The sequence below is a fragment of the Pezoporus flaviventris genome, unplaced genomic scaffold (assembly GCF_033815535.1).
Source record: "Pezoporus flaviventris isolate CSIRO_AGI_PZ_B2104156 unplaced genomic scaffold, CSIRO_AGI_Pfla_v1 ptg000105l, whole genome shotgun sequence".
NCBI classification, from domain to species: domain Eukaryota; kingdom Metazoa; phylum Chordata; class Aves; order Psittaciformes; family Psittacidae; genus Pezoporus; species Pezoporus flaviventris.
Window position 1 is genome coordinate 1,319,000 of NW_026892653.1, and position 17,537 is coordinate 1,336,536.

Consider the following 17,537-nt stretch of genomic DNA (forward strand, 5'->3'; position numbering starts at 1 on the left):
ACAGCACGTCATGCCCATGATGTAGAACTGGGATCAGATACCTGGAAGGGCTAGATCACTGCTCAGGTCGGGCTGGGTATCGGTCGGCGGGTGGTATCGTATTCTCTCCCCTTGTTATTTCCCTTATCATTATTATTATTGGTGGTAGCAGTAGTGGTTTGTGTTACACCTCAGTTACTGGACTTCTCTTATCTCGACCCGTGGGAGGTACATTCTTTCGATTCTCCTCCTCATCCCTCCAGGAGTGGAGGGAGGAAAGGGGGGGCAGTGAGCGAGGACTGTGTGGTTGATTTATGACTGAGCTTAAACTAGGACAGTAGTGATGAATTTTCTTTGTTATTTTTGGTTATGACTAGTACTTTAACTTGAAATTCAAGAGACAGTCTACGTTTTAATCTGGACAATCAGCAGTTCATCTGTGAGCCAGATGCTTTGCTATGGAGGGAGTAGACATCATTAAGAATTGCATAAAAATAGTTTAAGAAACTCTTCTGCACCCATTTGAGTGGTACATCTTCTAGAGTTGTTGAAGAAGCCACTCATGTTAAAACAATTTATAGATAATCTTAGTGAAACTATGGCTAGGTGGAACAGAGGGCTTTTCTTCTCCCTGGCCCTCTACAAAGTGCTGTGCTCATGGCAATATTAGGTATAGTGAATAATATTTCTATTCCTTTAACTCTCTGAGGTTGCTGTTGTATTTGATCAGTCTTCATGGAGTGTTTCTGCTGATGTTCTCAAATAATTTCAGTTGAAAGATCCAAAGTCTTCTGTTCAGATATCTGATGCTGTACCCTCTTAGAACTTGAATGATTAAGGAGTTTTTCTGCACTTACAAATTGTCACTCCTGTGGTTTTATGATCTATAGCCTGTGCCCTTCTGGTTTGTGTGGCCAGCTTATCCGCCTTTACGGTGGACTCTTACTGGTTTAGAAGATAAGCCTTTAACAGTTCCTGAACAGCAGATCCTTACTCTTTAGTATCATCTTGGCTTTCTTGAGAGATGTTACAGACCCTAAAAGACTTAAAACAGTTTACATACGATTTCTCAGAATCTTTATCTCCCTGGAATACCTTGTTCTTTATTCAGAATCTAGTGACTGCTTACTAGTAGCTGTGCTGAGCCCAGTTTATGGGATTACAGTAATGTTCAGATACGGCGAACGTTCCTCCCAGAATTGGTAGGACACTGACTTTCTACAGCTGAATTCACACAAATCCTTTCTGGGCATCTCTCTACTGTCAAGCTTTTGCTAATATTTCTCCCACCTCTCCTAGGAGAGTATCATCTGCAGTTCATGGCTCATGGGTTATTGTTCCTCTGGTTTGATTGGCCTAAAATTGAAATAGAAAAAGAAAAGCTGTTACTATTTTGGAAATAAAACTTAGGTTTGCAAAACATTTTTCATCATTTTACTTTTCCTAAGCAAATCCAAACCTTTGCAGTATTGGTATGTTTAAGTCAGTGGAAAAAAAATATTTCAAATTTGGAATGAAAGCTTCAAGCAGTCAGATTCACTGGTTATAACCCCATTCAGCTCACTAACAAAGTGCTCCATTTGGAACTAATCAGAGCTTTGTGATTTTTCTAGGCCAGTTTGAAACTGCTTTCCTTTGATGTGTGGCTGAATCAGACAGTATTTGAGCTCAGTCATTCAAGACATATGGGCTAAATTAATCTTTACCAAATATATAAAAAATTAAGTCTTTACGGAAAGAACTGTATGTTATGTATAAACGAGATGCAAACTTCAAACTGCACGTGATGCTTATAGTAAGGATGATGGAGAGAAGGGAATACGAGATAAGAAGCAATATGTTGTAACAAACTGCTTGCTTAGAGGTTTTTCTGAAGCCATGTGGCTATGTTCTTACTCAGTTTCATGTAAGTGTTTGTATTTGCTGACTGTTCTGAATATTTAGAACCTGGTTGTTACGGATAACATAGTCTTGCTTGAATCTAATTTTCTAGCTTGCTGTGTTACTTGCTTGCTCTTATGACATCTCCCATGGCCAGGAGAATGGTGGTGTCAATGCTCAGTCTGCTGGAACTTCCTCTCAGCAGCAGTCCATTAGAGTGAGTGTTTAATCAGCTCCAGAAGAGAGCTGTGGGATAAGCTTGGGTAAAGGCTGACTCTGGCAAGGAGACTTAAGCTATTCTTCACCCTCTGCCCCCCCCCGATTGATGTTTAATGGCTGGTCTTCCTTATGGAAAAGCTTGGTATTAAGGTTTTGTTACTGCTGGAAAGCTGTGCTGAAGAACCATACAAGTAAACTTTATTTTTTGATCAAAAAGTAGACTTAACAGTGTTGACAAGGAAAGCAGGTACTTGTAATCCTGCTGTCTTCTGACACTCGCCTGACCTTCAAATTGATTTCTTTGCATGTATAAGCTTTCTTATGGATGTCAAGTATACCAGGCCTCTCACTTGGGCTACTGCTTTAAACTGTATATAAATCTATAAACGTCAGTCTTAAAATGGAGCTTACAATAGGTAATTTTAGAGTAAGGATGTGCTATTTTTGACTTGCATTGTGTATTCTGGCTGATGTCGATGTTTAAGGCTAATGGTAGGGTGAGCAAAGTATTGTTTTAAGCTTAAATTGTTCTAAGTCACACCAGTCTCACGTAAACAGGGTCTGAGAGAGCCTTTTTCCTTCCAGGGACCTTTAGTCACTGGTATTGGTTACCGTGAATAAAGGATAGCTTCTCGTGATGTGGAGACACAGGTTTTCTCCTGTGATTTGTGAAAGGCTGAAATCAATGCTAAATTCTCATTACAGCTCTCCATACCAGGATTTTTCATTGATTTAAAATGTGTGAATTGAAATTCAAGTGATGCATTAGTATGAGTGCTTTTGTTAGTCTTAACTACCTCTTTAGAGCACGCTTTCCTCTTTAAGAGATTTGAACCCTTGTGTTCAGTGCTGCTAATGTAACTGTTCATCCACTCCTGCTTCTCATTACCTAGAAAACCAGAGTAATTGCCTTGCTTATGAGGCAGGCATTGAATGTTATGCTACAAGTAATAGATGTGTTTTTGTTGCTACATAACTTTGAATGCTCTTGTGGACAGCAGCTTGTGGGCAGTGCTCAGTTCTGCCTCTTCTAATGACTTCTGTGTTTTTAATGTAGCTTTAATGGTGAAAGTAAGTGTTGTTGTGCTAAATGCAGTTTAGAAGGTAGGTGAAGGCCATGAGGTCTATTTTGATGATGCAGCTTTCTGTTTGGACATTTTTACTGTGCTATTTTTCATTGAAATACCATCACGATAGCAAGCTTTTAAAAGGCAAAGACAATTTTTATTTTTATTTATTTTTTTCCCACTAAATTGAAATACATTTTTGTATTCTGCGTGGAAATACTTTGAAATGCCCAGAACAAGGAATTCTTTCACCACTTCCCATTGGCTGGTGACTTGGGAAGACAAATGCCATCACTCTGATCATCCTCTGGTTCCTTCTTATCCCTCAGCTTTCTATGCTGAGCATGATGCCATAGGGTATGGAATATCCCTTGCATTCAGCTGTCCTGGCTGTGTCCCTTTCCAACCCCTTGTGCACCCCCAGCCTGCTCACTGCTGGGGTGAGAACCAGAAAAGGCTATGTCTAAGCACTGCTCAGCACTAACTAAAACATCCCTGTATTACCAACACTGTTTACAGCACAAATCCAAAACACAGCCCCATACCAGCTACGATGAAGGAAACTAACTTTATCCCAGCCACAAACAGCACGTAGACGTAACAAAAATGGGATGCGTTTTCTTCTTGAAGAGTTTAAGAACTGCAGTGTGGAGAGGTTAAGGATCTTGCAATATCTCTACAATTGACTGCTGTGTGACTATTGTTTAACAAAGAATTAAACATTAAGTAGCTTTGTAGATTAGCCAAAATAATCTAGATTTGTGAATAGCTGCTGACTGAAACAACTCCCCTGAGCTGTTACTTGTGGAATATCAGTAGTAACACCCCTTGGTTCTAGAAGAGGCAAACTTCTGACTGCCGTCAGAGTGGTTCTGCTCACTCTGGAGGAAGGTGTGATGTTTGCACATTCCCTCAGTTTATTTTATTGGATTTTTGTGTCTTTCCAGGTCACGCCAAGGCCCGAGACCCCCATCAACAGTGTCAGCAACAGTCTGGAAAATGTACTACATACATCAACACATTCCATTGAGGAGTCATTACCCAAGAGGCCTTCGGGGAAACACTCCAAAGGTGTGTCCTTTTCTACATGCACACTTCCAATGGGGGAACAAAGTCATGTATCTTGGTGGCAACTGGTGTTATTTCAATTGTGATTGGAGACTGGAGTTTTGCTTCTGAGCAAAGGAAGCCACAGAAGGGGTCTTGTAGTAAGGCTATCAGTGAAAAATGGTCATCAGGAGACAAGTATGTTTATTTTTCTGTTGCAGAAATAAGCAAGAGCATTCCTTATAAGTTGAAATACCAGCTTAGCTCTCATGGACTATTGTATTCTCAGAGTGACTATCTCTTGACACTCCACCTCTCATTCTTATAGTAGCAGGTTATTTCTTGGATGAAACATATGGTGTGTTGCTTTACTGGGGAGAGAGGAGAAGGCATTTGAAGCAGCAGTTAGGCTTCTACTTCCACCTCTCTCTTAGTTCCAGAATGTGTAAGTGAGAAGCTGGGGGAAGAGGAGTGGAAGACAGGAGAGAAAACTTGCACCTTTTTCCTACTCAGTGTGCACCCTGAATGCTGTTACAAAATAAGGCTTTATTTTTGCAATGCTGACCTGGCTAAAAGCTGGGCTTAGCAAATTAGCATTAACAAGTACGCGTTCCATTTCCACACTCCAGGCTATGATTACAAATATTAAAATGTTGAGGTGAAAATGTGACTAATAGTAATTTTTTTTTTCAATGCATATGAAAAGCACTGTTAAGTGAGGAAAGCCTTTGAACTGTGAGCTGCTGTTTGTAGTAGCAAATAGCTACTTTTTGTGGTATTAATAAAAATATTCTCTATGGCAGAGCTAATGTAGGGGAAATGCACCATCCCATTAGCAGCACTAGTATATAGCCTTTAAATGTAACTAAAAAATATTGCCATGGACCATATAATTTTTGTTTTTTAATTTGGAGTTTATTTTTATTTGGAGTTGGTCTCTGCCACTGGCTTTCTGCATCACTTTGCAAATATAGTTTAATGCCACATAAATGGTGCTGAAGAATTTCAAAGCACATCTTCACTCAGAGGAGCTGGTGTGGATCAGAAAGGGTTACATATCCCAAGAAAATGTTCTTAGCTTGCCTGGACCAGGCCTCCTTTTCTGTGACACACTCAACTAGAATCCCAGAAGCTGCAAGCAGCAATAATATTTTATAGCAGAATAGTGCTGTAAGTAGCTATTTCTCCAGCTGTAAAAACCATCAGGGTAGAAGAAAATGCACCACTAAGCAGAAGCATGGCTAAGGTTTGTGGCTTTCTTCTGATTAAAAATAGGACAGGGTTCAACACTGTTTTCATTTGTACTCAGTGATTGCTATTCCAGTACCATATATGCCAAGATTAGTCATGGAGCACTGTGAAAATTAATTAGGTTTTCCTCTGATCTGTTTTTCTTTTATAGAATATCTCCTTAGTTTTCAGAGAATGTAGCTTTTTAATTTATAGATTGCCTTAGAGATAGTCGGAAAAGGAGTCATGAAACAAATACAATTTTCTTACTAACTGATAACTCTGCTATCTGATTCACAGCAGGAAAGATTGTGTCGAGTTCTCCTTGATGTACAATGTGTCTGGTAGGGAGTTCTGCCTCTTCGGGTTGGAGTAACACTGAAGATTATTTGCCAGCCTGGAGCCACCATTGCTCACTTAAATTTCTGATTCTCATAGCAAACAGACATCTTTTAATTTGGCAGGACCCACAGACTTTTTAACCTAGAGCATATGAAATTGTCGTGCGAGTATAGGATGGACAGGTTGCATGACCACTTGTGTAATTCTTGTGTTGGTATTTTCTAGTGAGCCTTGTTTCAGAGAGCTTGAGAGGACAGGATTGCTTCTCACGGGCAGAAAGTAGTGAGCTGCCTAAGTCAGTCGTTCCACTTTTGGCAGAGTACTGGAATTGAAAGTGTCTCAGTTAAAAAGGCTGTAGCTGAAACAGAAGAAAAATGAGCAAGTTCATGAAAGGTGCAGTATCCGTTGTGCTTAGATGGATTAGAGACAGTTTGTATTAATCCAGTGACTGGTTTTAATCCTGATTTGCAGAAATGTTAGTAATTTAACATACTCTGTACGTGGTTGAACAGAGAATGGCTTTGTAGTAAGCTTGGACCTGAAAGCTATCAGTGGCTGTACCTCTCCTAAACCACACTTAGAATCTAGCTTTTAGTATAAAAGATTTCTAGTTTGTATATTGAAGACAGATGAGAAGAGTGGAGTATATTGCTGAATACTCCTGTACTAACTGTGGTGAGAGTCTGTACGCAGTTCTGTTTGCATCAGGTGGTTAATTGGAAACATTCATGCACGCTTCATGTAGAGACTTGTCAAATACATAACTTCTGAACAATTTCACCATCCTACCTGCACAGAATATTGCTGCCTTGGGAAACGAATTTATACGATGAGTGTCCCTGAGAAGCCTTTATTTCAGAGGCCCAGCTAACTGTGGGAACAGTGTCAGGCACTGGGCTCCTGGATCCATACTGTAATGCCCAAGTTGTTGGGAGTGGTGACCAGCTGGGGGCAATCATATGGTTATTTAGCAAAATTCATCGATTTTTATACTGGTCCTTCAGTCTTAGTTAAAACCCCCTCTCTTTTCTGCGTGTGTCGGTGCTAAAGCAAGGCAAACCAGATGGACATTTCTGCAAAGTAAAAGTTAAGACACTAGGCACATCATGTAGCTGTTAACGTAAGCACTTCGGATATCTGCCCTTTATCTGGACTTTAATTTGTAAAATAAAGTTAAAAATTTGTCCTATCCAGTTTAGAAAAATTGTGGATGGGTATTGACATAGAAGGATGTGAACCTCTTTTGGACTCTAGTAGCTGTAATATGCATTATGAGTTGTGCTTTTTACTGATCTCTCTTGGTGATTGAGGGTTGTTCAAACCTGTTCCCACAGATGTGGAAGTCAGTTGAAGGTAACTTCAGGAAGTGGAGGCTTTCCCTATTCTCAGTGACTGGCTGTTGTGCTTGTAAGCTGCACACAAGCAGAGGTTTTAAGATACTGACATCTCACAGGTCAAGGAAAACATAGGTAAATACAGACTGTTGTGATAACCGTAATTCCAGGCATGATACGTCGCTGTATCTTTGTGGTTTTTTCCACTGTTTCTAGAATCTAGCCAGGTTTTAACTACGGCTTTAACACTGATCTGAAAAAAACAGTTAAATTCAGATGAGGGTTGGGCATCTTTTGCATACTGTGTGAGCTGAGTATTTTTCTATCTTTCTTGTCATGCCCTAGACTTTTTCCTACAATACTACAAAAGTTGAACCAGTGCAAACATAGCTGCAGGTGTCCAAAACTGGAATCTACATTTCTGACATGAAGATAAGATTTCATGCTTGCAAATGCTTGCCTGATAGGCGCATACTTTAGCAACAGTGCAGCTGCATAGTAATGGTCCCATCTGTAGGCAGGTTTGTGTTTCCCAGCACAATAGCAACAAAGTCAGCAAACTTATTGCAGGTATTCTGATTCTGGTTGTCTGAAACTAAGGATTTTACCTTGCATTTTATGGAGAGCCACCTCAGACCTTTTCCTGGTTTCTGACCTGGGTGGTTAAAGAAGGTCACTGGTTAAAAATATAATACTCACTAGCAACTTATGTTTTGTGGGCAATCCTGTGTTGGTAGCTAAGGGAAATGGAATTACCATGTCAAAGTCCAGAAGGAGCTATCAGACCTAGGGGAAGTCCCACTCACAGAGCTAATCTGTAACAAGCCTATTGATGTAGAGTTGTTCTGATCTTGTGTGGCAGTTCCCAAAAGGGAGTAGTTGTGTGCCAAAGCTGAATGAAAAATTCAGCTTATTTTGTATTTTAAAATACAAAAGTGATAGGAATTTCCTCTCCACCAGAGATGTTATTAATTATTCCTACTGTGTGGTTCCAAGCAGAATGATTTGGCTGATAGGTGAAGATCACTGTAGGCAAATACTACTCTGTGCATGTGACATATTTTAGCAATGTATGAAATATGCTCAGTGGTCACAGCATATTTTCCAAAAGCACAGTGGAATAAAGAATATTAGACCAGATGCTGAAGTGCAGAACAAAAGAATGTTTATAATAAAGGCAGTGTAAGTCGCAAAACATCACCATGCAGTCTTCATACTGTAATTTCTCATAATACTGAGTAAAATTTTGATTTGTCACAGCCTCTGTTTTAAATTTTCTGCAGTGGAAGTTCTGTGCTGGTATTTATAAGATGCTCATTGCTGCTATGAGGCTTTGCAGGTGGCACTTACCACTGGTTTCCTCCATAAAGCAGTCTGGAAGATGGTTTGCTTGACTGAGCAAGTCCCATTTTGTGCAAAGTGACAAAAAAATCCCCTATTCTTGTCTTTCCTGTATATTTATCTTGCCTTTCCGCTGTTGCCACACAAAACCTCAAAATTGTTTCCCAGCCAGTCTGATTTCAAATGAAGCAACTGTTGAAATGTGATCCTTATATAGTGAAGCTGAATCACAATCCTTGCAACACATGCATCTAATGATAGACACAGACTGCTTTCTGTGGACAGAGAGGAGTAAAGATGTAAAATGGGTGCAGCAGGCTTTATTCTACAATCTGTACTCTATTTTGGTACTCCTGCTGAGCACAGTAAAACTTCTTCCTTAATTGAAGGTCCTGTTAGCCCACATACAGGTTTCTGGAAAGCTTCAACAGTGTGCCAGGCTAGAATAAATACACAGAATAGCACATGACTTACTGGACAAAGGCTGCTGCAGTTTGTGGGCATGAGGAAAAACAATCTTGAGAGAAAATACAGTAGTGTATTGATATAATTTTGAGTTAATACTAAATGGTAAAATGTATTCTTGTTTGCAGCAACCCTCTTGACCTCAGGTAGGGTACGAGTTGCAGGTAGGTTAAACTGATTGTTATGTGCAGCAAGCTTTGGTATCTGAACTTGCATTACAGTAGTCAGTTGAAATGTGTGGTGTATTCTATCCAGAACTTCTAACCACTGTTTTTGCTACCTGATTTATTTTCCTTGGCAAAATGTATTTGTATGGTCTTGCACCTTTGTCTGTCTCCCACTCCCTTGTCTCATTCTTTGTCCACAAGAAACCAGACTGCAAGAGCTCTCAGCTGCCACTGCTAGTGGCAACCAACGGTCTTTTTCTCCTGAAATACTGCCCACCTGTAGGCAGGGAGAAAACAGGAGGAAAAAAGCTCTGAAATCCTTATGGTTCAGGGTCCAGACTTTACAGTACCTTGTTCTGCATCAGTTGTGTAGCAGGATTATTCTATTTTTAAGCATATACATCATCTCTAATAATATTGGGTCAGCTACTGTTAGGGTAGGGCTTAAAGAAATATTTGGGCTATGATAATCCTTCAGGAAAAAAAGTCTCCCTCTGCCAACTGTATGTAATTTTTTTTAGCTGTTTATATATGTCTTCATTCATCTTATCTCTGAAGTAGAGCTTGGACTTTAAACTTCAGCAGTGTAGGTTGTTAGATCACATAAAAGGCATTGCGTTCCCGACTTACTGTCTCTAACATAGTGGTCTTATGAGTATCAAGTGTTTAGAGTTAATTCTAGCAATCAAATCCAAGGATTAGTGTACTTTAAAAAAAGTTGTTTTCATGTTGCATGTTTTCCCCTCTGCTAGAAGATTATTGTGTATAAAGTGGTATCTTGAAGCCTCTATGTTGCATAAATACATTGAAGCATGTATGTTGCATAAAGACCAGGATGCAGCTTGGTCTTCTGGTGTTGGAGTTCAGTTAAGGTTGCAGGCCTACTCTGGCAGCAAGGACAATACTCAGGAGTTGTTCAATATGGTTTAGAAAAAAACAAAAGCATTGCATTTCATCCGAAGTCTTTACTGATTGTGCAGTTGTACAATGTGCTTATGTAGGCAGGCACTGGAGCCCATTTTCTCCCTCCAAGTCAGACACTAGGTTAAGTAGCTCACCCTTGGGCTGTGTCAGAGCTGGGAGAAGAGTTCCACACTCCTGGGGCTGTACTTGGACTCTGGCAAATTTGTGTTGTTAACTGTTAATAAGTTAGCTTTTGTACTCTCAAGATGTTGGAGTTGGTTTGGGTTTGTCTCCTTTGTTACCACCTTTTCCACATAGCAAGACTGGTAATGTCAGATCAGGGATTGCTATGACAAGATGCAAAGGGGGAGGAGGCCAGAGTGTACAGACTCTTGTAACCGAATGAAAACAAAGGTTCTGATCTGCCTACTCATGCAGTAATTGTCATAACCTTTTTGTGCAAATAGTCCAAGGTGCTCCTTACTGAAGTTTTGAAGTCATGGCCTAGATTCCTTCACAGCCCTTTCTGGTTCACCAGCACTCTACATGAGGACTATAAGGTCTACCCCTTGGCCAAGAGCTGCAGTTGACTTCAGTGGAAGGTTGACCTCAGGTCTACCCCGTGGCCAAGAGCTGCAGTGTTGACTTCAGTGGAAAGTCATTGTATGTGTGGTTACCAGTGTTTTCAGTTCAAGTTCGTAAGACTTCACTAAAGCACGCTTCTTGTAAGCAGTTTTGTTTTGTATATACTGTATGCCTTGTTCACATACTCATACAATGTTTATATCAAGCATATGCTTAAGGGCATTATCTTGAAGCTGTTGAGTGCCTCTTTTTGGGCTTCTTGCTTGTTTTGCCTCAGTAAAGGTGGTGGAATCACTCTGCTTGGGCAGCTCTGTCTGTCCCTACCTTATTAGCTGTTGAGCCTGTTGGTTAAATTAATCCAAATTTGACAGAGGCATTTGGAGTTATTTACAGTAGTGTCTGAATAGAAGAGACTCATTCATGCTTCAGTCAGGAGGAGAGGTGAGAACAGTTCAGCCCTTATCCTGTTTTGTCTGCCCAGACACTCATTGTTTTTTCTGGACTAGAAGCAACATGTGCTGATTGTTGCCCAGTTGGCAGTTCAAGAGAGTCCTGTGCAAATCACTGTAGGGGATGCAAGACTGAACTGGCATCCTGAGGAAGTAAGTGGGTGTGCAAGAGAGGCAGGTGACTTGCAATGGTGTGGGTGCCTGGGGAAGGAAAGTAGCTAGTTATGAGTGTATGTTTAGGGAATATGTGGAAAATTTAAGGTAGATCTGGTAAATACGGAAAGTAGTGTTGTAGGTCTGTTGTAGGTGATGAAGGACTAGAGTCTCTGCAGAGGAGGAGACATACAGCATAGGTCCCTGGAAATTAAGGCTTCATTTTGCTCCTTTCTTATTCATCTTGCTTTTATTTATTCTTATATGAAGATTCAGTCCAAATTTATGTACTGGGCAATATGTTTTTGTTATTAAACAGTAGAAAATTACCAGCTTTCTGCTAAAGTAAGGTTTGTCAATGAAGCGCTTGATTCTGAGTACTGTGAAGCCTGTTCAATTTGGCTTTACTGGGAGTTGGATGATATTTCTGTTTATAATGAATTAGAATCAAGCTACTCTGAAAAAAAAAAAAAAACAACCCAAAATTCTAAGAATAGTATGCTGGTAAATTCAGCCATGCCAAGGGGTTTGCCTCACTGTAATGCATTCCTTGGGCAGATTCCTGATCTTAGTTGTCAATATCTAATGTGAGACTATAAACTCATATTTAACACTATTTTCATGGCTCTTTAGAAGCACAGGAGGCAACACTGAGGCATGTACATTCCTAGAAGGACCTTCTTGTATTGGCAGTTCATGTTTATGAAGTCCTGGAAGTGTCTACAGTGGCACATCAGTTGCTAATGCAGATGAAATTAAGAGCCATTACATCAATAGCTATGGAAGCAATAGCATGACCTTCTGCCAGTAATGAAAACAACATAAGCAACTTGAGCTTTTAATTAAAATTGCATTTAATGAGCAAACCCAGCTTTTCTCAGATCTTTAGGTAATGGCTTAATGCAGCGCATCTGCTGGGAAAAAAATGTGGCAGAGTCAGAATAAAATGAGTGTGAAAACTTCACCTGGTGGAACTAATGCTTAAACCTACTTTAATACTGAAAATCCTTTCTAAAGGCAGGGGGTGGGGAGAGGAAATGTGAAATCTAGAAACTTATTGAAGGATAAAGACATGTCAGGCAGCACTTCAAAAAAAGTGATGTTGAACACTAGCTGCTGATTCTTGGCTCTTGGCAATTCCTGCTGCAACCTGATGGCAAGTATCTCTCACTAGTGGTGAACATTTCTTGTGTCTACTGCTTGAAGATTCAGGGTTGTGTGGAATGTTCAGAAATGCTCAGCTGTTCATTGCATCTCTTTAGAACCTAACACCCCTTAACGTCTGGAAGTGTCTGTTTTGAAATAATCCCTTTCACTGCCATGTTAAACAGAGGGATACAGGAATTTAAAATAAGTGGCTTGCTTTTCCTTACAGACTGAATTGGACCAAAAAATCACTTTTAAGAGGAAAATAAGTGATTTACATGTGTTCCTGGAAAACCATCATCTCCTTGCCCATTTTTTTTTTACATGGTGTACTTTTACATTTGTACTAATGACACAAAGGCAATTTTCTTGTGTATGGCATGCTTCATAAGCTTTTATAGCTGGTTAGTTGTTATCTGGTAGATGTTCCTTCCCTTCCCGTATCAGTTTGCTGTTAAATCTCCTGTTTTCCAGAACCTATTTTTCATTTTTACATACCTTTAAATTTAGAATGTTTTTTTTTTTCCAAAATGTGCCTCTCTGAGGGCGATAGGCTTAAAGTAAAGCAATTCTTCAGTAGCTGGAGTTTTTATAGGTGGCTGCGTATGTAAGTTAGAAATGTTTACATTCCTCCCAGATATTTTTCGTGTCCATCTGAAAGTTCATGAGAACTTAAAGTAAGTCTTGGTTTTTGTGCTTGACTTTTGATGTCAAAATCAGGATTAGAATTCTGACACTGGGGCTTTTCTCTGCAGGCATGGGAGGCTGTTTTCAAAAGAATCAGAGTACAGCATAGAGGACTTGAGATAACTTTAGAGAAATTGGTGATATTTGGACCTGGAAACAATAAATTGTGGTTTCACGTAGGGTAGTAAATCACAGGATTGAGATTAATTCTCCTTAGTACTGAGCACTGTCATGACAGACTGATCTGGTTTGGAAATGAGGAGGTGGGTGGAGAGGAGGAATGAGAATATGTCACCAAAAAAGAGGTTACTTTACCAGCAATCTTCTTTCCCTACTACTACAGCAAGTATTTCTTTACTCTGCTTCCATTCTTTCTTAACTGGAAGTGACCTTATTTAGTAAAGGACAAGGCTTTATTTCCATGATTTCTTATGTTCAGTATCTGGCACAAAGGAACAGATGGACTGCAAAGAAACAATGAATGTAATAATACTTATGCTAGTGGGAGACCTTTGCAGACGGTAACTCATGAGTCTTACTGCAGGGCATGCAGCTAAAGGGGAGGACATTTTAATCAGTGTTCTCCTGCATTTTAACTACCAGCTGCTGCCAGCCTGCACTCACAGGTCAGAAGACAATGGTTGACTTTATTATTCGCTGTGCCAGAGCTTCAGATTCTTGTGTTCTAGATATGGCTTTGCTTGAGATTTACTGTAGCATCTTATATATGTATCCATCAAGCTGGGATAGTTGTTGCTTCACATCAGGGCTGTCTTAATGTTTGTATAGCTCTGTGAGGAAAAGCTCAGTTTTGTGTCAAAGTGTTTGGGATTTTTCCATTTGGTGGACAGAAAGGCTCTTTGGTCAATCCTTGTGGACAGAGGCAAGTTCCTCTCCTTTGTTTTGCTTACATAGATACTATTTCTTAAATTATATGTGCCTTCACTAACCTGTATCTCTTTTGCTAACAGCCAGACAAGAAAATGGTGCTATTAACATTGGGTTCATTATAAATACAATCAAAATGAAGCTGAAAAGTCAAAGCAGCAAAATTCTGTGTATTAATTCGGTTTTATTTGGGGTTGTTTAAAGAAAGTTGGATTCTTCCATCTCATGCAGGCTTCACGTGGTTTTCATAAACTGCATCTGTTGAAAAATGCCGGAGCAGAGCCAGATACTGAGACCTGGATTAAGAGATTTGGCAGCTGAATGGTAGTGAAAGGATCTATGTATTTTCGGTTGATGCTAAGAAGTAAATAGAGACTAAAATCTCATTTGTGGATTGCAGGTAGTGGAAACTGGGAGCAGTTTAAGGGTTTGTGCTGCCCCAAACCTGTGTGGAGTGGGGTATCTTGTACTTTCCTTAAGTATTTGATGCTGGTGCCATCAGATGCACTCCTGCAAGGGAGGAGCAGTGGCTCTGATCCATATGGTGTATACTGTGTGCCACACAGGTAGAGGACAAGACAAATAGTCAGCTTTGATGGTGTTGAGGTGCTTGGTCAGGTTTTATTTCTAATTTAATTTTCTCTTGCTCTTTTATGCTGGAAAGTCATAGGCTGCAATCATGCAACACAGTGGTCTTGATTAAAATTATTGTTTATTTTTAGGTGCACAAAAATGCTAAACTAAAAGGTTAATGTTTCGTTTGCTTTCTGATGTTCTTTTACTTCCCTGGGAAAGAAAGCAGTGAACTTGCTGTGGTGCATTACTTCACTGTCTGGAGTGGATGCATTTCATCAGTGTATGGTGTGGATGCTATTTTTAACGGTAACTTGAAGGGGTAGCCCTGCTAAAATTACATCATTAATACACACAGCTGAAAGGAAACGGCATAAAACACAACTGTGCCTTAGATTATCTCTATTGTGTTTTCCACTTCTGTGGATGTATGAATTCGTATCATGCAAGCAGAGATACAGTTGGACACCACCTGTTTATTTGCAAAGGGTTCAGACTTCGTTTGGTCATGTGGAAATGTGTAATAACCAAACTTTGTCTGCAAAAACGATAGGTATGAAATAAGTGTTAGTGGCTTGGGAAGCTCAAAGTTTGTGTTCCTTCTTGTCCCCGTTACTAAATAGTTCAGGGATTTGATGGATCTCCTACTATTGCAAAAGATGGTGGGGAGCAAGGGTGTTAAACCCTAGTTTTGCCAGAAGTATGTTTTGCCTCATTCTGTACTGCTTGCTGAAGAACCTAGAGCCAAGTATAGTCAAAGCTTTAAAACTGAGATTTTTAGTGGATGAGGTTTTGTTTTGTTTCTTTTTCTTTCCTTCAGTTTCTGGGCACTCGCACTGCCTTGGCAAATACTAACAAAATCTACTTTCATCTTTTCCTTCTTACATTTGCATCATAGATGTGTTAAAAACAGTTGTCTCATAGTAGACAGTATCTCAAAGTAAGCTTAAATGCTGAATTAGAACTTTTCTCTGTCTCTTTGAATTACTAGTAAAATCTTGTCGGGGGTCCAGAATGAAGGAACAATTGATTTACACAAAAGCAGAAAAGGGAACAAGAATATTAAAGCCTGAGACCAGAGACCTGAGAATGTACAAGGACATAATTGCCAACAAAAGAACAACCTCACAGAAGTGGTTGTGCAGAGGGATATTTGTTTCTCACTGAGCTAAGCTCTTGAATGCATTTGTGGCTCTTGGCAAGACTGTATGTACTGAAGGTTTTGCCTGTTCTATTAGTCCCTGAGCCTGGTGTTCTTACATAGTATGCTAACAGAATATTTTCTCATCGTTAACAAGGTTTTCATGTCGGAATTCTTTAGGGAGGGTGGAAAAAAAGCTATAAAATTACTTTGTCCCTGCTGCTACGGCCTTAAGTCACGAGTTTCAAGATGCTGGTACTGTTCTCTAACATGCAGAAAACAGCACATGCTTATTTACATGAGCATTAAACTGTGCTGTTCTGGAGTATCTGTCTTTCAAATAAGACTAGCAGTGTGTATTCATGTGCCTTTGAGTTTGAAATGCACATGGCTGCTGTATGTTTGATTTGGAGTTGGAAACTCTCTTAACTCCTTTAGGTAGCTGAAGGGTTTCTTCTGCCAAGGTTGGAGCAGGCAGCATCTGATCTCAGAGCTCTGGTGTTTTATCACCAGATTGCCCTTCAAGGCAGGGCATGCTGGCTGAGCAGCTGCTGTGCTGTAATCTCACTGACAGGGGTCCAGCTATGCTGATATATGGTTACATACTGCAGCCCACAAGTGGTATTTGTGCTGTAGAAAAAAAAGATGAACATATGTTTATATCGTGTGTATGTATATATATATATATATATATATATATATATATAAAAAACACTAACATGTATTCTTGCTCCCTTTTCTACTTTCATATAAATCACTGTTCCTGCATTCTGGACGCCAGACAAGATTTGATCAGTAATACATGTATACAAGTAATAATCAGGTCCTGACTTGGTGACCTAGAAGCTTAAAGTGTTGCTGGGCAAATCCTCATGTGATGCAACTGTGATTACAACTGTAATTGTTTTTATGCAGTGGGGACTGGGTCTTGTTAATAAAGAGTAACAGTGGATTATAATTATCGGAGTGGGACCTAGAAGACTTAAATGAATGAAATCTTGTGTGATGAAGGAAAACTAATGGATAGTAGGCAGCCTTAACTCTGTTCCCATTTGCCACATCCTTCCGAAAAAGATGGTTTGTTGTTAGTTCAAGCTGCACCCAAAGGTGGCATCTTGCATTGCTTCAGTGGTGGGTCAGCTGTGTTGGTGTGACACTCCATTTGTCAGGCTGTATTTCGGACACTGATGTAAACTTCAAAGCAAATGCCATTGGATTCCCTGCTGTGGAGACTACCTGAATGTGTCACGTTTTCTTCCTCTGGTTCCCTTTCAGGTTTATATGCCCTTTCTAAGCTCAGGGTGTTTGTTCCACGCAGACATAGAAACTTCAGAGGCTTTGGCTGAATTGGGGTTGTTTCCTTTGGTGATGTTTAGATTTAGTGAAGCCTCGTGTTTCGTACACTTTAGCACAAAATCTGTTATTAGGAAAAGGACCTACATTACCAAGAGTGTTCTCCACGGAAAATTGAGATTGCAGTTTTAGTTTTGTCAGTGAATACAGCATTCGTATTAGAACTAATCATCTGGCTTGCCTTGGGTTTGTGGGTGTTCCAGTGAATTAGAGGAAATCCTTTCTAGGGGAGCATAAGGCTTCTGTAGGATGAACTAACCTTCCCTTAAAAATAAGAAATAAAGCCAATATTTTCTTTTAAAGGGGATCTAAGAACAGCAATTAAAATAATTACTTGATCAGATAAAACTAGACTAAATATACAGCCTGTTACTTACCCAGTAAGTAAAAGTATTTATATACTAACTTGAACATCGCTCTTGATTGCAGAGATATTTTTACTGCCATGGGCTGTGTAATTAGATATGGGCAGCCTGCTTATTTTAATTGCCTATACAAGAATGTATGTCAGTGGTTACTGACGCTGCCTTCACGCTGAGCCTTTGGGCTTATGGTCACTTTTACAGGAGAGCTTTTGGAAAGAGAAA

The 17,537-nt window shown here is 39.8% G+C and overlaps 1 protein-coding gene across 1 annotated transcript in view; it reads left to right on the forward strand.

Moving 5' to 3' along the window:
* The window catches only part of ZCCHC14 (zinc finger CCHC-type containing 14), a 51,102-nt gene that overhangs the window by 10,493 nt on the left and 23,072 nt on the right, over positions 1-17,537 (forward strand). The window contains exon 2 of the mRNA XM_061477353.1: positions 4,094-4,217. Within this exon, the coding sequence (XP_061333337.1) occupies positions 4,094-4,217 (124 nt within the window). The remainder of the gene's footprint in view (positions 1-4,093; positions 4,218-17,537) is intronic.